Source organism: Aulostomus chinensis, chromosome 22, assembly GCF_037954235.1.
Source record: "Aulostomus chinensis isolate RoL2024-O1b breed Wild chromosome 22, RoL_Achi_v1.0, whole genome shotgun sequence".
NCBI lineage: Eukaryota > Metazoa > Chordata > Actinopteri > Syngnathiformes > Aulostomidae > Aulostomus > Aulostomus chinensis.
In genome coordinates this window covers 22,469,713-22,496,013 of record NC_141341.1, presented here as the reverse complement: position 1 = coordinate 22,496,013, position 26,301 = coordinate 22,469,713, and the positions used below count along the sequence as shown (strand labels likewise).

Sequence of the window (26,301 nt, the reverse complement as noted above, 5' to 3'; positions counted from 1 at the left end):
TTCGTTGAAAGGATCACGCTCTTTATGCCCTGTGGACAATGGCCTATGTCAGGAGGGTGCCCTGCATTTGGGTACATGTTTTGTGTTCTCCCAAAATCTTGAAATCATGACTTAGGCCTTTATTTTAATGGGGTGATGATTTATAATTTCCATCCACCCATCCATTTTCTTCTGCTTATCCTGTTAAGAGTGGTGGGGGGTGGAGCCTATCCCAGCAGCCTTCAGGTGAGAGGCGGTGTTCACCCTGGACAGGTCACCAGTCCATGGCAGGGCCAACACATATAGACAGACAACCATTGGCTCTCCCAGTCACACCTACAGTCAATTTAGAGGCTGGATTAACCTGGTCCCCTCTTGATGTCTTTGGACTGTGGAGGAAGCTGGAGTACCAGAGAGAACCCAGCAGGAACAGGGAGAACATGGAGACTCACGCAGAAAGACCCCGTGCTCCAGCCGGGGCTCGAACCTGGAACCTTCTTGCTGTGAGACGACAGCGCTTACCCCTGCACTAAATAAAACATGATAAAAATAATTTTCCATTTGGGAATTAATTTTTTGAAGTGCAATCGGAAAATGTAGGTCCCACACATTCAGTTGACCTGCAAAGTTATGAATTAGGCAGCATTTCTTTTTTCCCACAGGTTGATAATTTTCTTGAGGTGGTGACATGGAACGGCGTGGAAACAACACATGATTTGCTAGTTCAGAATACACGAGGCAAAAAAGGTGTATGAACTCTCATGATGACAAAAACTACTAAACCCTAGAACACTAACGGCAGCTGATTTTCCACCAAATGATTCTTGTTATGTCATTTTTCTGTAGGGTCCCCCATTTTTTTGTTTTATGTGACATTAATATATTTGAATGCAAACCATATTTTATCAGGAATACTGTATTGGGTCAAATCTATCCCTCATTAGTGATGGTGTTACTAATTATAACTTTAGTCCTCTAGAGTTAATTGCCTAATTAAGATACTGATGAAGAAATCAACTCAGATTTGTAATTCTTTTTTTTGACAAAGTTGGCAGTTCTTGTCAGGGCACTGAATCTTTCTTTGTGTGGTCCTGGGCCCCTCCCCTGTCAAAGGCCTGTATGGATTTCAGTTGGCTTCGCAGCTAAGAGACAAACACCTCTTAACCTGGTCGTATGAGTCCACTTTTAAATGCCAGCAGAAGAACTTTATGCTGATTTCTTCACATGCAGCTGAAATTTAGACTTCAAGTGTTGGTTTGAGGGTACAGCTTTGTGCCTATTTAGTTTTCAATAAATATTAAGTAACTTTGATGCAAATGAGCAATGTGCAATGCATGCCAATTAACCATGTCAGGCTTTTTCATTTACCGTCAACATAAATGCCGGAGAGAGATCATCATTACTGGATGGGACTCTTAATTATATCTATAAGCAAAAAGTGATTCAAATTATTTAGCTCACTGAGTCCCTTTTGTCTCAGAGTAGCTGGACCTTTCAGGGGGAGCGGCAGTGTGGACCAGCATTAGCCTGCTACAAAATGCAATTACAGATAAAGAAGTCATGAGGAGTAGCTATTTGATTGAGTGTTAAAGATGTGGGTCCTTTGTTGGTAATAGGATTTGAGCTATCGACTCTATTCTTAGTTTACTTCAATGTTATTGCAAACATCAGCTGCTCAGTTATTAGCTAGCAAGTAAACAACAGTATTGTTAGCTGTGCTAGCTTAAGTAGACTGCTGGTATTGTGTTGGGGCCTGAGCCTCCTAGAACCGGCTGCGGCCGAGTCGCAGGAGTTGTCCCAAATCCAAGGATGTATTTTGTGAAGCGGTAGGATTTGAGGTTTGGAAGAGAGAGGCCTCAGTGTGGCACAAAGTTTGAGTCCAGACCTGAGAGCTATGCCTTTAAGAGCCCTCCCCCCGCTGCTCTCTGGCACCCAGAGTGGAGAGGAGGGTTTTTTGAGAGTTTTTGGTTATAAAAAGGCTCATAAATCCCCAGATGTTGGTCAAAAGTAGAATGAAATACTGTCTCGTGTTTCCTGTTTTATTTTGTAGTCATGTCCTGTCTTCCTGACCTCCCTCCTGTGATTACCTCATGTGTCTCACCTGGGTGATTGCACCACCTGTGTCTCGTTTCCCTTCTTGTATTTAACCTGTGTGTCTCCTTAGTTCCTTGTGGGGTCATTGTCATCATTTGTCGTCTTTCGCTGTCACAGTAGTTATTGTCCTTGTTTTTTGTCTCATCACGTCAAGCCTCCTGCCTCACAGAAGCAGAGAAGGAAGAGGTGAGAAGCATCTGTTAGAGGCTATGTGTGTCTGAGGAGACAGCCTCCCTATTGGTTTACTTTGTAAGGTGAAAAGTGGGTCCTGGACTTTGAGGCTTTATAAAATCCAAACCATTTGAGTTCTGACAAAATTTTTAACAGCTTTTTGTTGAGCACTGTGTCATGAATCATGTAAATTAAAGGGAAAAAATAGTTTAAAAAAACAATCTACACTCTAAAATTTTAAATAAAAGTATATTTCAAGGTTTAAAGGTGGTGGTGGTGAGGAGGACACCCTGATCCTCCCTGTCATCACTGCCATGATTGTTTCCTTGGTGCTGCGGTTCTTCTGATAATGGGCGGCATGATGTTTGCTTTTAGGCTCCAAGAAATTTCTTCTTTAAGATGCCACAATACAGCCTCTTCAGGACTCCACCTTCCCTGGCATTGGTGACAAAAGGGTTTCTTGTGGTGCCGCATGACTTCAGGTAGAGGACCCGATCATCCTTTTATGGTGCGACGATGTATCCCACCGAGGACGCTGTGATCCTTCTTCACATCAGTGCCACAATTTTTCATGTAGGGAACAGCATGAGCTTTCTTGTAAAGCTTTGCTCTGTGTTTCCTGCACAGAGCTTCAGGATCTGTCCTTGAAAAGATGCAGCAAACTCTCCAGTAATAGGAGAATTCAGGGACAGGGGTTGCCCCCCAGATCTTATTCTCCCTGGCACCGCAGTTCAAGCAACGCTTGGCAAAATAATTGTGTTCAAGGCTAACGTTATTGGTGCGTGGGGCAGGGGTTGGCCTTCAGACCGGATCTTGTCTGGCACCGAAGTTCAAGACATGCCTGGCAAAATAATTATTTTGTAACAATAGGGATGTGACGATACACTCAGCTCACGAGATGAGACAAGACTTGAAGAAAACTACAATGACAAAGTGTATGACTTGACCAACAGACTTTGGTCGGGGGCTTCTTCAATGGTAATACGACCGGTCTTTTCGGCGGTCTTTTCGGACGTCATTGTTGAAGCGATCCTTCCCTCCTTCTCCTCAGCTTCAGCTCCTCCTTCTCTTTCTTTAGGCTCTGGCAGGCTCGACGTAGCAAAGGTGCTTTACCACTCCCACGGGTCACAAATATGAGTTCACAAATCTCGCAAGACAGATATTTAACATGACGAGAAATATCGCCGAGTTTAATCTCGTAAGGTCTCATAGCACGAGATCTCATCAGATCCCTAGTAAAGAAACATCGGTGCTCGGGGCAGGAGTTGGCCTCCAGACCAAGTTCTCCATGGCACCGTAGTTAATGCTATGCTGGGCAAAGGGATTGCTGGGAGGGTACCGGTGCTTGGGGGAGCGGATGGCTCCCAGATCATGTCCATCACTTCATCACTTGCACTGTAGTACTTCTGAAGCTGGGATCGGACCAGAAACCCCACAAAGGAGTTCATGATGGAGCTTCAAAAGTCTCTGCTGGTGCTGAATAGTCTTTCAGTTGCTTTCTGCTTTGTCTGGTCTGAACACATTTTGTGTGTAGTCTTAGTTTTTTTGGCCTCAATCATAATGTGTGTGTTGTATTCTCATTAAAATTATTTCTCAGCTTCATATGTTTTTTTTTTTTAATTTCTTCATATGTATTTTAAGTATGATAACTGTGACATTGTTTTTGATGATTCTGTTGCAGATTTGAGTTCCCTGTTGACTGAAGCATAAATAGGAACAAAAAGCTCGAGGTTGTCAGAGCTCAACGTTGGGACGCTGATATTAAAGTATGGGGGACTAACACATTTAGGTTAAATATCACTCTCTGAACTTGATACTTTACCTCCTCAAAATATAGTCGCACAGCATAGTTACATTTTGCCAGTTAGTGGCCACACTTTGATGTATGGGGAAAATAGGTCAAAGTTTATTTACAACTCTTAATTAGCAGTTTATTAAGTGTTTACAATGCAATAAATAACACAACCGTTTAGTAATCCTATATAAAAGGAGACTTACCATGAAGTTTACAAGTTGTACCAGTTGAGTAACAAAATGACTTCTCCACTATTCAAATTTATCCTCACTCGTCCATACTTGGGGGTACCTCTGTATTAAATGGAGAGTTGAGGAAGTGGGTTTGTTGTGGCCCTGTGGACCACAGACCTACTGTACAGTCCCCAAGTGATGGCAGGCACTAGTCAGGAGCATGTGGAAGTCTGTTCCTGCCTTAGTCTATGAGTTAAGCTGTTGCTGGCTTATTCCTCTGTACTTTTTCTGCTGCTACTTCTCTGTTTCTGCTGCTGTAACAGTGCCAATTTCCCCACTGTGGGACGAATAAAGGTTTATCTTAGCTTGAAGGAACTGCCTCTGATTAGCGGGGTACAGTAGCATTCAGGACCTCAGTCCTCAGCTCAGCTGCACTGGCCCCTGGTGCTGACATCGCACCAAAGGGCAAGGCAAGGCAAGGCGATTTTATTTGTAGAGCCCGTTTTCACCACCAGTTTGTCTCAAAGGGCTTCACATGGCATCATAACAACATCCTCTGCCCTTAGACCCTCACATCCACTGAGGAAAAACTCCATAGAAAACCTTTAACAGGGAAAAATCTGAGAAACCTCAGGGTGAGCAACAGAGGAGGATCCCTCACCCAGGAGGGACAGACGTGCAAAGGGGAGTCCTCCCTCTGGCATCTTCATGAATCCATCTAGAATGTCTTGTAGATTTGAGTCCCCAATGATAAGCATAAACTGCACTGTGTGGTTAGAAAAACAGACAAAATTTCAGGCTTATTTGAATTATTTTGAATGAATGTGGATGAAATGGAAAAAGTTTACAAAAACAATATCTTGGGGTAGGGCAGCACGGTGGTGCAGTGGTCAGCACTGTGGCCTCACAGCAAGAAGGTTCCGGGTTCGAGTCCCGGCTCTGGCGCGGGATCTTTCTGTGTGGAGTTTGCATGTTCTCCCCGTGCCTGTGTGGGTTCTCTCTGGTACTCCAGCTTCCTCCACAGTCCAAAGACATCAATTTGGGGACTAGGCTGACTGATACTCTAAATTGACTGTAGGTGTGAATGTGAGTGTGAATGGTTGTTCGTCTCTGTATGTTGGCCCTGCGATGGACTGGCGACCTGTCCAGGGTGAACCCCGCCTCTCGCCCATAGGCTCCAGCCCCCTGTGACCCTTAATAAGCGGAAGACAATGAATGAATGAATATCTTGGAGTAAATAGTGATGAAAGACAGTCGTCAGGAATAACCAACATTGAATTTCAATATTATTCAAGGATCTTTATTCAAGGATTCAAGGATCTTTATTGTCATACCACTCACATTTCCACGTTGGTGATATGAACTCAGGTCCCGGGATAGCAAGAGAAAATATTTATATAAAGGTTTCTTACATATATACACTTGTGGTTTAAAGGGGGCAGGCTTGTATGTTTAAGCTATGAAATGGGTGGATTATTAACTAATTGATTTATGGGAGCAGGGTGGGATTGAATATGTTTATTTCTCCCACTCCTTTTTGAATATTTATAACAAGTTAAGTGTGTCACAGTTGCCTTTGCTTCATGTTTTTCAGTGTAATTATTATTATCATGATTAATGTAATTGTTATATAGGTTATTCATTGTTTTATTACTATTATTTCTTGTCCTACCATTTCTTGCTCTTTGGATATCTGAAATAAAAATGTTCATTCACAAAAATAATTAATCTTGCATCCTACAACAATGCCTGGAGACTGAATTGTTCACTTAAGGTGAAACTGGCCATTTCCACTCAGGATGTCAGTAACCAGGTGTATCGTTTATTATTAAACAAGACAAGAATCATTAACCATTAGATTCATCATGAATCAAAACTTCATGCAACCCATCAGAGACAGTAACATACACCTTAAACATGAATGACGTTTTTTTAAATGACTTGATTGCAGTCCTACGACACGATTGTATTCGAGTAAACTATGAGATAAAGGAAGTGCAGGCTATAATTTATTGTCCACTAACCTGCACATATTCATCATTAAACTGACGTTGTCCAACTGTGTCTAATATTTAACAGAAGCAGTTAGATTGTTGGAAAAAAGTAGACAGAATCAAGTAATGGTTGCAAAATGGGTGGGGCTTGACTGTTGTGGACACCGCCAATCCCATGTGGCTGTGGGTATGGTTGTAGACGGTTCCATCTGCTGAAAGACGGAAACAGTACAAGTCCAAACTGGCACAATTTGTGACTAAATGTAACAGAAACTTGTGTTTCTTCCTTTCGTGAGTTTTACTTAAGGTTTACTGTTTGATAACATCTTAAATTAGTGAGGAGACGGTGTGGAATATGTACCGAAATTACAAGTAGTGAAAGATAGTCATGTGAGTCAGACCTTCAACATTGTCCGAAAAAAAACTGCCATTTTGAGTAAACCTTCCATCAGCTTTAAGAATACAAGCCCTGGAATATTTAAAGAAAGCTTGATTGACAATAAGCGAAAAAAAATCAAACTGGGAAAAAGTTGAATAAAAAAAATGGCCAGGTACAAAACTGTGAGTCACTTCTGCAATTATAACGTTGAAACTTTACAGCACCCACAACCTGTCAATTGAAGCTTTACGTCATGCAGAAATAGCACATTGCAATTGAAATGGCCACTGAAGTTTGTAAGAAACATTGCATTTTTTTTTATTAAAGCACAGAATGATAAACTGACGGAAATTTAAGGGTATGAACGGTGTGAATACAGTTACATGTGTTCAATATATCAGAACTTTCCTCCAAAGGGTTGGAGGGGCAGCCATAGACTCCCATGAAGGAAAAAAAGCAAACAAAGAATTCTAAGAAAACAAAGTGTGAACACACACACTTCCAAATATTTACACAACCTATTTACATTTTTTTAAAACTACTTTAAAGGATTTTTTTTGCAACTATTAACACATTTACGCCCATTTACAAGTACTTACACACTATTTACAATTATGAGCAAATTATTAACTTATACCATTTACAAATATTTACACAAACAACTTACAACTAATTACAACTATTAATCTTCTAACAACTATTTACACACAAACATTTTAATTCCGGCACTAGGGATTAGTGTTGTCACGATGCTGGATTTAACACTTTGATAAGATATTTTGAAAAGCATTGATAATCGATTCAATTTTCGAGACTAAGCTACCACTCAGAATTTAGTGCAAAAATGTTTTTCATTTAAGGAAAAATAAAGAACTTTATTCTTAAGGTAGAGAACTTTTTAAACTTATTCTTTACACAGTAACAGTATGCAAATAAGTTTTAATATATGTAACCTACCGTCGATTAGCTTTAGCTAGCGCTCGCTAACAAGACAACACGTCAAAGTAAACACAGACAGATGTGATAACTCCAGGCAACACGTACTTCAAGTTCTACTGTTACCAACCTCTGTACCTCTAACTCTATACAGGTCCGGTGTCTGTCTTGGAGGAGCTTTGCTACATTCGTTGTGTTCACTCCTTTTGTCGGCACAGTTCTGTTCCATCTCTTGCATATGGGCTTGCTGCTGTCCTTTGGCTTTCCTTGTTCATCCAACTCAAATCAAAGGAACCTCCAAACAGCACTTGTGCTGTATTGTTTATTTATTAAAACTGGTTGTGAAGGTCCTGCAGACACCATCTCATGGCAGCTTACACACATAGAGCGATGACATGAAAACAAAAATATAGCCAGCGAGGCAGGAGGGGAGGGGCTGCTGCACGATGGCTCGCTTGCTCGTCTGTTTGTGTATATGTGTGTGTGTGTGTGTGTGTTGGCGGTGGCGCATGTGTAAACCAAGGAGGCAGCTAGAGTATCGATACTATTGAAAGGTCATTTTGTACCGTTTTTACTTTTCAAAATTGATATTTATTCGATAAATCGATATTTTTGACAACACCAATTTGAGATGCTGACCAAAGAATCTGCTCTGTGTGGAAGTCACTCTCCCTCATCAAAACGGGCACAACCTACTTAGCTACCATTGGCTGGTCCTCCTATTGGATTGAAAAGGTATTACAACTGAGTTTACACATGAGGACACAGTGGCGTTATGAGTCATTCACTTGGTCACTGCAAGGGAACTCATTCCAGGCACGATCCCAGCAGTGATTGGCCAAGGTGCCATCGTAGTTTTTGTGGAAATTTCTGGCGGCTGCTGCAGTAGGAAGCCCAGAACTATGACTCCATTTGAACCTTAGAAAGTAGATGAATGAGCAGCAGGGTCCATTAGAGTGTCCCTGGTCAACCCCCACCCCCCCAAACCCCCAACAGAAAAAGTTCATTTGTAGGTCTAAAGGTATATAAGCCACTTAAAGTCCATTGTATGTAATTCATTATTATGCAAATTCATTGCTGATGTCATCTAGCGATGTCTGGCTACAATTCAGACAGCCAATAGCTGCTTTTTGAGATTTGGAAACAATTGTGTCCACCACATCAATAAATTGTTGCCAAAGTTTTGTCAAAAACATTGCGTTGCCTGTTCATAGCAAAATTAGCATCCAATGATCAGTTGTTATTTGAATAAATACTTGTGTTTTTTATTGGCATCACTTTCAACTTGCATGCAGAAAGAGAATCACAGTCAATTTAAATCCAGCAGACAGTTTTTATTTCAAATAAATCACAGTTGCAGAGTAACGATTGGGGCAGGGGTTGGCTTCCAGACTTGATCTTCCTCGGCACTGCCTTGGTTTAAGCCCTGCCTGGCAAAATAATTGTCTTCAAGCCTGACTCTTGCAGCAGGGTTTAGTCCCCAGAATGAGTCCTCCATGGCATCACAGTTTAAGCCCCGCCTGGCAAAATAATTGTCTTCAAGCCTGATTCTTGGGGCAGGGGTTGGTCTTCAGACTAGATCTTCTTCGGCATCATAGATTTAGAACCGCCTGGCAAAATAATTATCTTCCAGCCTGACTGTTGGGGCAGGGTTTAGTCTCCGGTATGGATTTTCTCCAGCACTGTAGTTCAAGCACCGCCTGGCAAAATAATTGTTTTCGAGACTGACTGTTGGGGCAGGGTTTAGTCTCAGGTATGGATTGTGTCGAGCACTGTAGTTCAAGCACCGCCTGGCAAAATTATTGTTTTCAAGACTGACTGTTGGGGCAGGGTTTAGTCTCTGGTATGGATTGTGTCGAGCACTGTAGTTCAAGCACCGCCTGGCAAAATTATTGTTTTCCAGAGTCACGCTTGGGGCAGGGGTTGGCTTCCAGACTTGATTTTCCTCAGCACCGTAGTTTAAGCCCTGCCTGGAAAAATAATTGTTTTCCAGAGCAACGCTTGGGGCAGGGGTTGGCTTCCAGACTTGATTTTCCTCAGCACCATAGTTTGAGCCCCGCTTGGCAAAATAATTGTTTTCCAGAGTAACGCTTGGGGCAGGGGCTGGCTTCCAGACTTGATTTTCCTCAGCACTGCAGTTTAAGATCTGCCTGGAAAAATAATTGTTTTCCAGAGTAACGCTTGGGGCAGGGGTTGGCTTCCAGACTTCATCTTCCTCTTCACCATAGTTTAAGCCCCGCTTGGCAAAATAGTTGTCTTCAAGCCTGACTCTTGCAGCAGGGTTTAGTGTGCAGACTGAGTCCTCCATGGCATCATAGTGTAAGCCCCGCTTGGCAAAATAATTGTCTTCAAGCCTGACTCTTGCAGCAGGGTTTAGTGTGCAGACTGAGTCCTCCATGGCATCATAGTGTAAGCCCCGCTTGGCAAAATAATTGTCTTCAAGCTTGACTCTTGCCGCAGGGTTTAGTGTGCAGACTGAGTCCTCCATGGCATCATAGTGTAAGCCCCGCTTGGCAAAATAATTGTTTTCCAGAGTAACGCTTGGGGCAGTGTTCAGTCTCCAGAATGGATGTTCCTCGGCACCGTAGTTGCCTGGGGCAGCTGATGGCTCCCAGATCATGTCCATCAAGTCATCACTGGTACCGTAGTAATGTTGAAGCTGGGAACGGACCAGATACTCCGCAAAAGAGTTCATGATGGAGCTTCTCTGCTGGTGCTGAATAGTCTTTTAGTTCCTTTCAGTTTCTTTCTGCTCTGTCTGGTCTGAACTTGCTCTCACATTTCTAGATGTACTCTTTCTTTATTTATATATTCTTTCACAAAGACTAAATTCAGTCAAGTCTTCTGCTATCCTGTCAGGATCACAGTCACATTGTCTTTCTGTGATGTCTTGTACTAGACTTAGCAGGCTGTGTTCTCATGAGGGTCAGAATTGAAACCTTCTTCTCGAGTTGAGGGCGGCACGTTGGCGCAGTGGTCAGCACTGTGGCCTCACAGCAAGAAGGTTCCAGGTTTGATTCATAAAAATGATAATTTAGAGGATCCAATTCACCAAGCCTCTCTGGTAAAATCACCGAAATCCTTCGTTGAAAGGATCACACTCTTTATGCCCTGTGGACAATGGCCTATGTCAGGAGGGTGCCCTGCATTTGGGTACATGTTTTGTGTTCTCCCAAAAACTTGAAATCATGACTTAGGCCTTTATTTTAATGGGGTGATGATTTATAATTTCCATCCACCCATCCATTTTCTTCTGCTTATCCTGTTAAGAGTGGTGGGGGGTGGAGCCTATCCCAGCAGCCTTCAGGTGAGAGGCGGTGTTCACCCTGGACAGGTCACCAGTCCATGGCAGGGCCAACACATATAGACAGACAACCATTGGCTCTCCCAGTCACACCTACAGTCAATTTAGAGTCTGGATTAACCTGGTCCCCTCTTGATGTCTTTGGACTGTGGAGGAAGCTGGAGTACCAGAGAGAACCCAGCAGGAACAGGGAGAACATGGAGACTCACGCAGAAAGACCCCGTGCTCCAGCCGAGGCTCGAACCTGGAACCTTCTTGCTGTGAGACGACAGCGCTGACCCCTGCACTAAATAAAACATGATAAAAATAATTTTCCATTTGGGAATTAATTTTTTGAAGTGCAATCGGAAAATGTAGGTCCCACACATTCAGTTGACCTGCAAAGTTATGAATTAGGCAGCATTTCTTTTTTCCCACAGGTTGATAATTTTCTTGAGGTGGTGACATGGAACGGCGTGGAAACAACACATGATTTGCTAGTTCAGAATACACGAGGCAAAAAAGGTGTATGAACTCTCATGATGACAAAAACTACTAAACCCTAGAACACTAACGGCAGCTGATTTTCCACCAAATGATTCTTGTTATGTCATTTTTCTGTAGGGTCCCCCATTTTTTTGTTTTATGTGACATTAATATATTTGAATGCAAACCATATTTTATCAGGAATACTGTATTGGGTCAAATCTATCCCTCATTAGTGATGGTGTTACTAATTATAACTTTAGTCCTCTAGAGTTAATTGCCTAATTAAGATACTGATGAAGAAATCAACTCAGATTTGTAATTCTTTTTTTTGACAAAGTTGGCAGTTCTTGTCAGGGCACTGAATCTTTCTTTGTGTGGTCCTGGGCCCCTCCCCTGTCAAAGGCCTGTATGGATTTCAGTTGGCTTCGCAGCTAAGAGACAAACACCTCTTAACCTGGTCGTATGAGTCCACTTTTAAATGCCAGCAGAAGAACTTTATGCTGATTTCTTCACATGCAGCTGAAATTTAGACTTCAAGTGTTGGTTTGAGGGTACAGCTTTGTGCCTATTTAGTTTTCAATAAATATTAAGTAACTTTGATGCAAATGAGCAATGTGCAATGCATGCCAATTAACCATGTCAGGCTTTTTCATTTACCGTCAACATAAATGCTGGAGAGAGATCATCATTACTGGATGGGACTCTTAATTATATCTATAAGCAAAAAGTGATTCAAATTATTTAGCTAACTGATTCCCTTTTGTCTCAGAGTAGCTGGACCTGTCAGGGGGAGCGGCAGTGTGGACCAGCATTAGCCTGCTACAAAATGCAATGACAGATAAAGAAGTCATGAGGAGTAGCTATTTGATTGAGTGTTAAAGATGTGGGTCCTTTGTTGGTAATAGGATTTGAGCTATCGACTCTATTCTTAGTTTACTTCAATGTTATTGCAAACATCAGCTGCTCAGTTATTAGCTAGCAAGTAAACAACAGTATTGTTAGCTGTGCTAGCTTAAGTAGACTGCTGGTATTGTGTTGGGGCCTGAGCCTCCTAGCACCGGCTGCGGCCGAGTCGCAGGAGTTGTCCCAAATCCAAGGATGTATTTTGTGAAGCGGTAGGATTTGTAGTTTGGAAGAGAGAGGCCTCAGTGTGGCACAAAGTTTGAGTCCAGACCTGAGAGCTATGCCTTTAAGAGCCCTCCCCCCGCTGCTCTCTGGCACCCAGAGTGGAGAGGAGGGTTTTTTGAGAGTTTTTGGTTATAAAAAGGCTCATAAATCCCCAGATGTTGGTCAAAAGTAGAATGAAATACTGTCACGATCCCTGTCTCGTGTTTCCTGTTTTATTTTGTAGTCATGTCCTGTCTTCCTGACCTCCCTCCTGTGATTACCTCATGTGTCTCACCTGGGTGATTGCACCACCTGTGTCTCGTTTCCCTTCTTGTATTTAACCTGTGTGTCTCCTTAGTTCCTTGTGGGGTCATTGTCATCATTTGTCGTCTTTCGCTGTCACAGTAGTCATTGTCCTTGTTTTTTGTCTCGTCACGTCAAGCCTCCTGCCTCAGAGAAGCAGAGAAGGAAGAGGTGAGAAGCATCTGTTAGAGGCTATGTGTGTCTGAGGAGACAGCCTCCCTATTGGTTTACATTGTAAGGTGAAAAGTGGGTCCTGGACTTTCAGGCTTTATAAAATCCAAACCATTTGAGTTCTGACAAAATTTTTAACAGCTTTTTGTTGAGCACTGTGTCATGAATCATGTAAATTAAAGGGAAAAAATAGTTTAAAAAAACAATCTACACTCTAAAATTTAAATAAAAGTATATTTCAAGGTTTAAAGGTGGTGGTGGTGAGGAGGACACCCTGATCCTCCCTGTCATCACTGCCATGATTGTTTCCTTGGTGCTGTGGTTCTTCTGATAATGGGCGGCATGATGTTTGCTTTTAGGCTCCAAGAAATTTCTTCTTTAAGATGCCACAATACAGCCTCTTCAGGACTCCACCTTCCCTGGCATTGGTGACAAAAGGGTTTCTTGTGGTGCCGCATGACTTCAGGTAGAGGACCCGATCATCCTTTTATGGTGCGACGATGTATCCCACCGAGGACGCTGTGATCCTTCTTCACATCAGTGCCACAATTTTTCATGTAGGGAACAGCATGAGCTTTCTTGTAAAGCTTTGCTCTGTGTTTCCTGCACAGAGCTTCAGGATCTGTCCTTGAAAAGATGCGGCAAACTCTCCAGTAGTAGGAGAATTCAGGGACAGGGGTTGCCCCCCAGATCTTATTCTCCCTGGCACCGCAGTTCAAGCAACGCTTGGCAAAATAATTGTGTTCAAGGCTAACGTTATTGGTGCGTGGGGCAGGGGTTGGCCTTCAGACCGGATCTTGTCTGGCACCGAAGTTCAAGACATGCCTGGCAAAATAATTATTTTGTAACAATAGGGATGTGACGATACACTCAGCTCACAAGATGAGACAAGACTTGAAGAAAACTACAATGACAAAGTGTATGACTTGACCAACAGACTTTGGTCGGGGGCTTCTTCAATGGTAATACGACCGGTCTTTTCGGCGGTCTTTTCGGACGTCATTGTTGAAGCGATCCTTCCCTCCTTCTCCTCAGCTTCAGCTCCTCCTTCTCTTTCTTTAGGCTCTGGCAGGCTCGACGTAGCAAAGGTGCTTTACCACTCCCACGGGTCACAAATATGAGTTCACAAATCTCGCAAGACAGATATTTAACATGACGAGAAATATCGCCGAGTTTAATCTCGTAAGGTCTCATAGCACGAGATCTCATCAGATCCCTAGTAAAGAAACATCGGTGCTCGGGGCAGGAGTTGGCCTCCAGACCAAGTTCTCCATGGCACCGTAGTTAATGCTATGCTGGGCAAAGGGATTGCTGGGAGGGTACCGGTGCTTGGGGGAGCGGATGGCTCCCAGATCATGTCCAGGGTTTCTTCTGGTGCCGTATTACTTTAAGTAGAGGACCCTACCATCCCTCTACTGAATGGTGCGATGATGGATCCCACAGAGGACGCTGTGATCCTTCTTCACATCAGTGCCACAATTTTTCATGTAGGGAACAGCATGAGCTTTCTTGTAAAGATTTGCTCTGTGTTTCCTGCACAGAGCTTCAGGATCTGTCCTGGAAAAGATGCGGCAAACTCTCCGGTAGTAGGAGAATTCAGGGGCAGGGGTTGGCCTCCAGATCTTATTTTCCCTGGCACCGCAGTTAACGCCACGCCGGGCAAAACAATTATTTTGTAGTGAAACATTGGTGCTCGGGTCAGGAGATGGCCTCCAGACCAAGTTCTCCATGGCACCGTAGTTAATGCTATGCTGGGCAAAGGGATTGCTGGGAGGGTACTGGTGCTTGGGGGAGCGGATGGCTCCCAGATCATGTCCATCACTTCATCACTTGCACTGTAGTACTTCTGAAGCTGGGATCGGACCAGAAACCCCACAAAGGAGTTCATGATGGAGCTTCAAAAGTCTCTGCTGGTGCTGAATAGTCTTTCAGTTGCTTTCTGCTTTGTCTGGTCCGAACACATTTTGTGTGTAGTCTTATTTTTTTGGCCTCAATCATAATGTGTGTGTTTTATTCTCATTAAAATTATTTCTCAGCTTCATACGTTTTTTTTTTTTTATTTCTTCATATGTATTTTAAGTATGATAACTGTGACATTGTTTTTGATGATTCTGTTGCAGATTTGAGTTCCCTTTTGACTGAAGCATAAATAGGAACAAAAAGCTCGAGGTTGTCAGAGCTCAACGTTGGGACGCTGATATTAAAGTATGGGGGACTAACACTTTTAGGTTAAATATCACTCTCTGAACTTGATATTTTACCTCCTCAAAATATAGTCGCACAGCATAGTTACATTTTGCCAGTTAGTGGCCACACTTTGATGTATGGGGAAAATAGGTCAAAGTTTATTTACAACTCTTAATTAGCAGTTTATTAAGTGTTTACAATGCAATAAATAACACAACTATTTAGTAATCCTATATAAAAGGAGACTTACCATGAAGTTTACAAGTTGTACCAGTTGAGTAACAAAATGACTTCTCCACTATTCAAATTTATCCTCACTCGTCCATACTTGGGGGTACCTCTGTATTAAATGGAGAGTTGAGGAAGTGGGTTTGTTGTGGCCCTGTGGACCACAGACCTACTGTACAGTCCCCAAGTGATGGCAGGCACTAGTCAGGAGCATGTGGAAGTCTGTTCCTGCCTTAGTCTATGAGTTAAGCTGTTGCTGGCTTATTCCTCTGTACTTTTTCTGCTGCTACTTCTCTGTTTCTGCTGCTGTAACAGTGCCAATTTCCCCACTGTGGGACGAATAAAGGTTTATCTTAGCTTGAAGGAACTGCCTCTGATTAGCGGGGTACAGTAGCATTCAGGACCTCAGTCCTCAGCTCAGCTGCACTGGCCCCTGGTGCTGACATCGCACCAAAGGGCAAGGCAAGGCAAGGCGATTTTATTTGTAGAGCCCGTTTTCACCACCAGTTTGTCTCAAAGGGCTTCACATGGCATCATAACAACATCCTCTGCCCTTAGACCCTCACATCCACTGAGGAAAAACTCCATAGAAAACCTTTAACAGGGAAAAATCTGAGAAACCTCAGGGTGAGCAACAGAGGAGGATCCCTCACCCAGGAGGGACAGACGTGCAAAGGGGAGTCCTCCCTCTGGCATCTTCATGAATCCATCTAGAATGTCTTGTAGATTTGAGTCCCCAATGATAAGCATAAACTGCACTGTGTGGTTAGAAAACAGACAAAATTTCAGGCTTATTTGAATTATTTTGAATGAATGTGGATGAAATGGAAAAAGTTTACAAAAACAATATCTTGGGGTAGGGCAGCACGGTGGTGCAGTGGTCAGCACTGTGGCCTCACAGCAAGAAGGTTCCGGGTTCGAGTCCCGGCTCGGGCGCGGGATCTTTCTGTGTGGAGTTTGCATGTTCTCCCCGTGCCTGTGTGGGTTCTCTCTGGTACTCCAGCTTCCTCCACAGTCCAAAGACATCAATTTGGGGACTAGGCTGACTGATACTCTAAATTGACTGTAGGTGTGAATGTGAGTGCGAATGGTTGTTCGTCTCTGTATGTTGGCCCTGCGATGGACTGGCGACCTGTCCAGGGTGAACCCCGCCTCTCGCCCATAGGCTCCAGCCCCCTGTGACCCTTAATAGAAAGGAATAAGCGGAAGACAATGAATGAATGAATATCTTGGAGTAAATAGTGATGAAAGACAGTCGTCAGGAATAACCAACATTGAATTTCAATATTATTCAAGGATCTTTATTCAAGGATTCAAGGATCTTTATTGTCATACCACTCACATTTCCACGTTGGTGATATGAACTCAGGTCCCGGGATAGCAAGAGAAAATATTTATATAAAGGTTTCTTACATATATACACTTGTGGTTTAAAGGGGGCAGGCTTGTATGTTTAAGCTATGAAATGGGTGGATTATTAACTAATTGATTTATGGGAGCAGGGTGGGATTGAATATGTTTATTTTTCCCACTCCTTTTTGAATATTTATAACAAGTTAAGTGTGTCACAGTTGCCTTTGCTTCATGTTTTTCAGTGTAATTATTATCATGATTAATGTAATTGTTATATAGGTTATTCATTGTTTTATTACTATTATTTCTTGTCCTACCATTTCTTGCTCTTTGGATATCTGAAATAAAAATGTTCATTCACAAAAATAATTAATCTTGCATCCTACAACAATGCCTGGAGACTGAATTGTTCACTTAAGGTGAAACTGGCCATTTCCACTCAGGATGTCAGTAACCAGGTGTATCGTTTATTATTAAACAAGACAAGAATCATTAACCATTAGATTCATCATGAATCAAAACTTCATGCAACCCATCAGAGACAGTAACATACACCTTTAACATGAATAACGTTTTTTTAAATGACTTGATTGCAGTCCTACGACACGATTGTATTCGAGTAAACTATGAGATAAAGGAAGTGCAGGCTATAATTTATTGTCCACTAACCTGCACATATTCATCATTAAACTGACGTTGTCCAACTGTGTCTAATATTTAACAGAAGCAGTTAGATTGTTGGAAAAAAGTAGACAGAATCAAGTAATGGTTGCAAAATGGGTGGGGCTTGACTGTTGTGGACACCGCCAATCCCATGTGGCTGTGGGTATGGTTGTAGACGGTTCCATCTGCTGAAAGACGGAAACAGTACAAGTCCAAACTGGCACAATTTGTGACTAAATGTAACAGAAACTTGTGTTTCTTCCTTTCGTGAGTTTTACTTAAGGTTTACTGTTTGATAACATCTTAAATTAGTGAGGAGACGGTGTGGAATATGTACCGAAATTACAAGTAGTGAAAGATAGTCATGTGAGTCAGACCTTCAACATTGTCGGAAAAAAAACTGCCATTTTGAGTAAACCTTCCATCAGCTTTAAGAATACAAGCCCTGGAATATTTACAGAAAGCTTGTTTCTTTTAACTCTTTTTCAAATGCATAAAAAAGCAATAACATGATAAAGGGGTCGATTTGGATCTCGGTTTCTTCAACAAATAGCTTCAGTTATACACATACAGGCCTCAGTAAGGTGATGTTTGATTGCAGCAGTGCTGCGTTCCTGCGAGAGAAGGACACCAATATCCTAGAAGCTCTTCTTTTGTGCATGTGTGTGGGGGCAGGGGCCAGAGTTCCCTGCTTCTGTGTATCCAGGCTGCGACTGAAGAGACCCAAAGGCAGACTCAAGATGTCAAATTGGAGCAGTTTTATTTAAATGTTGACAGGGACTGGGAACGGCCAACGAGGAAGATGGGGCGGAGCTGAAGCAGAGATTGATGAGATGGCCGAGTGCAAGCAAGGTGGGCTGGCTGGAGAACAGGTGGACCAGCTGGCAGGCAGGTTACAGGCAAGGTGGTGGTGGCAATGGTCCTGAGCACAAACTAGCAGGTTAGCACAAAGAGCGAGACAGACTTGTAGATACAGGCGGCCTGAATGTGGCTACCACTGTAACTGAGACAACGATCTGGCAAAGACTGGATGAAGAGCTGGGGTACGTATACTGCTTGAGTTGATTAGTGGGTGGGTTGCAGGTGAGTCAGGTTGGCAGCTGGTGATTAGGAGGATGACCACACCCAGACAGAGAGGACAGACAAGACACGAAAGGGGAGGGGAAAACAGAGGGAGCAACAAGGAAATGAGTAGGCACCACTGGAATATGACAAAAACTTCCTTTTCCTTTTGCCATTTATTGTTTAGAATCCAACTGAGTGGAGTTGGAATTGTCTATGACTGGATTGTTCCATGTAACGGATGCAGGGAAAGGGGAAAAAAAAATCAAAATTGTCATTCCATAACACAAAGAAGATTGCATTTTGGGCTTTTATCTGTAAACCTGCACAAATTGGATTGGTGAATTGGACCAATAAAAAATAGATGCTAGAACACCTCTGATCCCGAATTTTGTCACACCCCCCCCCCCTTACAGATTCCTGCATTCATATGTTGAATCGATTATTTAGTAATGTTGAAGCTGATGCTTTGTTGAGTTCACCTCCTGTTTCATTTTACAGTTTTTCCCATATGGTGACGCTTCCAAGTTCGCCCAGCATGCGTTTCGGACATTCGACAAGAATGGTGACGGGACCATCGACTTCAGGGAGTTCATCTGCGCTCTGTCCATCACCTCGAGGGGCAGCTTCGAGCAGAAACTCAACTGGGCCTTCAACATGTACGACCTTGACGGAGACGGCAAGATCACACGTATGGAGATGCTGGAGATTATTGAGGTGAGAGGGAAGGTGCAAAAAGTTAGTGTGCGATGGTATTTTTTATTTTATGAAATTCTTTTTGTTTAACACATGAAATTTAAATGTTACACCCCCCACCCCCCAACTGCAGGCCATCTACAAGATGGTTGGCACAGTGATCATGATGCGTATGAATGAGGATGGATTGACCCCACAGCAGCGCGTGGACAAGATCTTCTCCAAGATGGACAAGGACCACAACGACGAGATCACCCTGGAAGAGTTCAAAGAAGCCGCTAAATCTGACCCCTCCATCGTCTTACTGCTGCAGTGTGACATGCAGAAGTAGGAGGAATGATTGGCAATATGGAGGGAGGGAGGGGAATGATGGGGGAGACGAGAAGGATGGAGGATGAGAGGAAGGAGGGGGAGGGATTCTGTTAGCGGGAGGAGGAGGAGAGAGGTAGAGCAGCTTTTTTTTCCCTTTTTTTGAGGCAGCGATTACTGGAAATGTGCCATGTTTGGAACACAGTGGACCTGTGATTGATGTGGATCCAAATTCTGTGCAGTACTTGTACTTCAGTGTAGGTGGTGGTCTCTAGAAATTCAGCCTGATAATCTGAATAGAGTATAAATCCCCCTCAGTTACACTGGCGTCAGAAGAAAAAATAACAGAGGAAGGAAGTGGAAGGGCATGTGAGATCATAATCCTTCCGAGTGTGAGGTTGTGTTTCGTTCATTTCATAAATTTTCCTCCTTCTCCCGGCTGCTAATTGAGATGTAATTTCAAAGCAGGTGGAGTGCTCACCCCAAAATATATGAAAAAATACAAAACAATGTGTCAGTTGATATAAGTTTGGGGTGAGTACAGATGTGTGTATTCTTCAAAATTTGTCTTGAGCAATTAAATAAAACACTAGCAGTGTCAATTTCCAGAAACCATGGCCTGGTTACTCGGCTCTCATGAAAACAGAGCATAACTTTAGTACTAAAAGAGGCATCATCTTTTTTCATAAATTGAGCAGACTATAAGTTTTGATTGGAGTGAGATTATAGCTTCAAAAGGAAGCGTTATGGCCCAGCACAAGGCAAATACAGATGATGCTGACAATTCTGATAGCGTGGCTACACAGTGAACGTCTGACCTCAAGTTGACTTAAATGCCTGAGAAGTTCCATGGCATTAAGTTTCCCATCTCATCTAAGTTTGATTCTAGATTCCAACTTTTGTGCGTGAGCAGCTGTTTGGGCCTTCACAGCATTTCCAAACAAGACCCCAAATGTGCTCACCGTCCACTGATGTGCACCTGAATTCTAGCACCCATGTGGCCAAGTTAGGCGTTCAGCTGCTGTGAACCAGCAACAAAACCTTAACAGGCTGCTGTGTGATCCACTCGCTCCGCAGAGAAACAAATGTTCTGCTGATACAAAGAGAGCACAAGCTTTGGTGGAGCTCTCGTGTGTGTGTGTGTGTGTGTGTGTGTGTGTGTGTGTCTGTGTCTGTGTGTGCGCGCTAGCAGTCCAATTCCCCACCCACGTAAAGAGAACATTTCCTCTTGCTTTATTTTCAGTCTCAGGCAGCAGGTGATGGCCATTATGGCACTTCCTGCTGGTTACTCACGGGTGCCGTATACACACGGTGTGTATGATACTTAATTACATTGATTTTCAAATGCCTCTACAGTAGGGACAATGTCTGTGTTGCTGTCACATCACATTAAGAAGTTATTATTAAATTGCACTCTTATTTTTGTTTTTAATTTTTCCTCCACCAGGGGGTGCCAGAAGTGAAAGCTGTAAAATCCTACACATGACTGCTTAAAAAAATTAAACTACCGCATTTTCCACACTATAAGGCGCACCTAAAAGCCTTTCATTTTCTCAAAAAAAACGACAGTGCGCCTTATAATCCGATGCGCCTCATATATTGATCAATATTGGTTAATTATGGCTACCGTAGTCAGGGGGCGTCGCCGAAGTAACAGCGGTAAAAACGGGGGAATTCCAGTCTCACCACTTGTGTGTATAAAGACCCCAAAATGGCTCCTTTCAAGAGACTTGCTCACGACGCAGATTTCAAACTCAAGGCAGTCAGTCAGCAGCTACCGGTACGTACGGTACCGTATTGTGAATGCACCAACTTGTTTTGGAGTGAACAGAGTTGTCAGAACGTTGGTTTGTATTCTATTAATAAAGTTTGACTGACTGACTTAGCTGACTGTTTTGTTGATGTTCCCTTTAGCGCAGCTCCATCTAGTGGATGCATAACGCAACCCCAGCCACGACAGTAGTTTCTATTCTATGCGCCTTACAATGTGGTGCGCCCAATATATGAAAAAATAACAGTTTTAAAATAGGCCATTCATTGAAGGTGCGCCTTATAATCCGGAAGCCTTATAGTGCGGAAAATACGGTATCTATAGATGTGAATTCATTGTGATAGTGACGACTTGAAATTAATGCAACAAGTCATGAGTCAATGCACCATTATAATCATTACATATAAAGTAAGGTAATTATTTCAACCGTCACAAAAAAATGCATTTTCTTGGAGCTTCTTCACTAACAAAATAAATTTCAAATGTGATTTTCTCAATGCTTTTATTACAGTATTGGCTGGTGCGTTTAGGTCAGAGAACTTGCTTTTAAGAACTTACCAAACCTTTGAATTTTTTTTTCAAAAATTGCAGCCTAAAAAAGGAAGTGATTGAGGTCCAGCAGAAAATGCATGAAACTATAAAATGTCTGATCCACGACCAGGAATTTGAGCAGGAGAAGGAGCCACTAGAAGCGTGTGGAGTGGGGATAATCAGGACAGTAATTACAGGCCGTATGACAGAAATGATATTGCATGGAAAGGCCAAATCTGCCTCTGTGATTCATCGTTGGTTCACATGAAATCGCCATTTCGCCTCTTCCTCTGCTGCTCTCCCCTGTTTTGTCTTCTTCCTCCCTAAATGTCAGAGAGGAAGCTCTTTGATTAGAGGTGGAGGGAGAGCAACTTTGCTGAACTCAGCTCAGATCTAAAATCAATGTGAAAAAGAGCAAAAGGTTAGAAGGTAGCCCCGTTTGGGTGTGTTTGCGGGTGTGCGTGCGCGCGCGCGTGGGTGCGTACATGCGTGAGCCTTCATTTGTGTACGAATGTGAATGAAAGCCAGTTGAATGCCTGCATCACATACAAAGATCAGAAATCTCCTGTGTTTCATTGGATTAGCTTAGTTCAGCTTAGCCTAGCAAACTGAAGACCTGCAGGGACAAATCAAAGACATAGCATGCAAATCAGTGAGCTTCTAGTGATTTCTGTGCCTCGCTACCAATGCTGCGGTTGTGCCAAGCTAAGAGAACACAAGCTTCACAGCAAGCAATCAATGATCCCCTCAATGTTTTTCTTTCAAAATTCCAGAAGTTCAGTTCATGATGCTTCTGTACGAAACATATTTACAGAAGCTCAATGTATTTTCTGACTGTAGTGACAGGAAAATGTAGTCAGCGAACAATAGGAGAATCTTTTGTCTGGTTCACCAATAAGATCTTCTAATATAGTAAACTTCTTTCTCAACTTTGGTCTTTGATATAACAGTGGTGGGTCAATGGATGGAGGAGCCATACTGTATGTGGCTAAAGTTGGAGTCTAAAAGATCGCATCATGATGCAGTGTTAGCCAAGCTTTGTCTGTGTGTGTTTTACAGGGAGGAATCCAAGGATTTCAGGAGGAGATAATTAAGCATCTTTACTAGCACCTCATGTTTGAAAAAGGAAGTTGCCAGACCCCACCTCCTTTTTTTAATTCTTTTTTTTACACCCCACCTCTTTAAAAAAAAACTACGTTTCAAATCTGAATCACTGTGCAGACTTTCTGATATCTCTTCAAACCAGCAAATCAGTGAATCCCATTCAGCTCCTCCTCTTCATCATCCTCCCGCCGATGATGAAGCTCCCTCCCTGAAGCTCCAGAACGAGCCTCCTTTGTGTGATCATGTAACGAGAGAACTACATGTACATTATAATACGACTGTATTCGTATTTATGAATATAAGCAAATATAATATGTAAATGTACTAGCATAGACTTAATTTCATATGATGACACAGCTACTGTGTGTGCAAGTGTGTGTGACAGGAGTGTGTGAGAGAGTGATAAAGCGAGCCCGAGTAACGTGTGTGTGTGCGTGCGTGCGTGTGCGTTTGTGTATATGTGTGGACACTTTTGCAGGTGTTCACGTGTTTTGTATTTGTATCATTTGTGTTACAAGAGATGCCTCAGTCTAGTTTAACTTTGTAAAGTGTGTGTGTGTTTGTATGTGTGTATAAACCCTCACACCGAAGCACTGAGTATTAATACTACACTTGCTCTTGTGATCTGCTAGTATACGGTATGTAATGTCTCCAGTGTGGGACGTGTCGTTTTGTTTGCTGTAGCCTACTGTTGCAGTAATACTCACATGTAGAGGTTAGGTTTCACCAAATGCCGTTGGGGGGTGGGCTGGAAGTCGAGGATGATGTCACAGGAAATCGTGTGTGTGTGTGTGAGAGTGTGAGATGGAGGGGATAGAGAAACACCCTGTGTCACAGTGTCACCCAGTGGATGGAAGCATCATGTCAGCTCTCACAACACCTCCACGACTCAGCCACTCCTGGTGTAGTTGTTGATGAAATGAACGCGCATGGAGATCAACACCGACAGGCACGAACACTTTTATCAGCCTCAGGCTTCACCTTTCTCAAAACAAGTGCTTTAGTCTGAAGGTGGGGTGAGATCCATTTTTTCTCCACAATAAATTAGCTTCTTTAATGTATACTATTGCCAGTGATACCTTTGGAGTAAATGTAAGGGCACAGAAAAAGAAATACAGAGGAACCCTTTTTGTTTTGTTTTTTTGAAGAGAAATAAGCTTGCAGGTAGGGAGAAGTAGAGTCAGATTTAAAGATTGATTAACAGGGAGTGCAATTTTTTTTTTTTTTTTAAGTTGGCTCATTGTTTTTCATACATACATCCCAAAAGGGGAATCTACTGTTGTTACTTTGGGCCCCCAAAAATTGAAAATCTGAGTCAAAGATATAGGATGTGTAATTCTACACACAGACGCTGTAAATATTTGTCATGTTTGGTTGAAGCGATGTCGCTCCACGAGCAGAAACTTTGCAGCACAGAGAGCGAGAGAGGGGCCAAAGACTGTGATGAGCAGAACTAAGGTGCACTCACATTACTGTCTCCTGTTTTGACTTCCTAGTTTGTTGTTCAAGGCTTATGGCGAACGATCACGTGGAGCAGTAGAATGCGATGTAGGTGATGAGAGCAGATTGGCCCATAAAGTGGCTTCACAAGATGTTGGTCTCCATCCTCTCACTTTCCTATGGGGTTTGCTGTCTTTTTTTGTCGTTCTTTCAATCACTTTATCATTGGATATTCTGTGCAGCATCCAATTCAAATCCCCGGAGACAAAATTCAGCTTTATTCAGTAGATTTCATGTGCCAAAGCTAGAGTTGTGCTGCGTGTAGAGCCTGGAACCTTATTTGTATCAGGCCGAGCCCAACATGAAGCCCTGCTGTGATGTGTCATGTGAGGTGCATCTGTCCAGATGTAACATAAACATGAAAATAACTTGTTTTTCTTTTCTTTTCAATATTTTGGATAGGAAATCATTTGTGCTCAGCTGTGCAATATAATTCTTTTCTTCAGCTTTTCTCTATGATGTTCATGTAAATGTCTGTTTGTCTTGTCAGATGATTTTTGATTTTACTTGTTTGTATAATTGTTAGGCTCTTAGTAAAAATACAATGTAATTATTTTTGTTACATAGATTAAAACATGGATGTCGAGAGTGCTGTTTTGTCTTTCTTCTGATAGACCCCCCCCCCACACACACACACTCGTCCAACCCACTCCAACACACACAAGCACACACACAACAATAGGCCAAGATTATGAGTCACCGTCTAGCAATGATGTCACATTACTGCAGTGATGTCACCCTGCTGTTCTCATGGTAACCATGCTGAGGCCACAAGGCAGGCAGACACAGATTAGCAACCAAACGCGCGCACACACACACGCACACAGAGTTATAATTCAAAGTGAAATTCAATGACAACGGAAATTAATTTGATCCTTCATAACGTCAGACTCTCATTTACTCGGCTGTGCAGCAATGGAGGAATAATTGAAGGCAATGAAATGATTTATGAAGACTGAGCTCTTATTTCCTGAATCCATGTGTCCCGTCTCTCTTTGTCCTACTGATGGAAGCAGTTCTCCAATTTTGTCCAACTTTCCACTTTTGTAATTACTTTTGACAGGACTTTTTTCTAATTAATTTCTTCTTTTTTTCTCCAGGAAACAGGAGAATTAGTGGACATTAACAAAATGGGTTTATTTGAAGGGTTACAGTCACAAAATCCATCCAGACTTGATGTCTCAGCCAGGCTGTCCCAGTGCCCATCCTCCACTGCCCCTTGTTTAGCTGTACATCGCAGATCAATATAAATCTATTCTGAGCCTGAGCTGTATTGGGCTTCAGTTGAGTGGAAAACATCGCACAGACCCCAGGCAGCTGAGGAAAAGAGAAAGATGACCACGGTGAGTCACTTGGCAGCAGTAGAGGTCATTTTGATGTGCAGCAATCCTCCAAACAGCCACATGGTGGAGCTGTAAGCTCAGGCCCACTCAGGGTCTCTCTGTTGTAGCTGAGCATCCTGTCACTGAAACTCTGAAACTTGAATGACCTTGCAAATACGCGTTTACTTTACCTTGATAAATTATTCAGCACAACCGATTTTTAAAAATTGCATTCAACAAGAAACATATAATTCATACATTTTCTACCACTTATCCAGTTGGGGGGGGGGGGCGCTGGAGCAACTTCATGTAACTTGAGTATTTGGACAGCAGCTATCAAAGCCCTGCTGGTGGCAGAGTAGGAAGCCTTCACCATCATCACATGCCACTCACCATCTTGTCGTACTGTGTGACCCGACCAGAATTACCCAGACTGCTCTGCTGATGAATCCGGCTGTAATTTCCATCTTTCTCCTCAAAGGCTCAGGCTTTTAGTTTTTAATGCTCATTTTCATTCTTCTTTTTTAAGGAAATAAACACAAATCGATGGGGACAGTCAATCTATTACTGGAGCAGTGGAAATTGCTTAAAAAGTACTCTTACCTGATAATTAGAAAAACTTCTAAAAAAATGAATGAAAAGTCAGTGGCCATGGGGCACCATTAGCTTTGAGCTAAATATGTGGCTGGCTCTTTCTGCAG

The 26,301-nt window shown here is 42.7% G+C and overlaps 1 protein-coding gene across 2 annotated transcripts in view; it reads left to right on the top strand.

Moving 5' to 3' along the window:
- The window catches only part of LOC147241168 (hippocalcin-like protein 4), an 85,662-nt gene extending 60,798 nt beyond the window's left edge, over window positions 1–24,864 (top strand). For both annotated transcript variants that reach the window (XM_086193847.1, XM_086193846.1), the window contains 2 exons: window positions 18,869–19,084; window positions 19,197–24,864. In XM_086193847.1, the coding sequence (XP_086049973.1) occupies window positions 18,869–19,084; window positions 19,197–19,394 (414 nt within the window). In that variant the 3' untranslated portion in view covers window positions 19,395–24,864. The remainder of the gene's footprint in view (window positions 1–18,868; window positions 19,085–19,196) is intronic.
- Window positions 24,865–26,301: the final 1,437 nt, after the last annotated feature.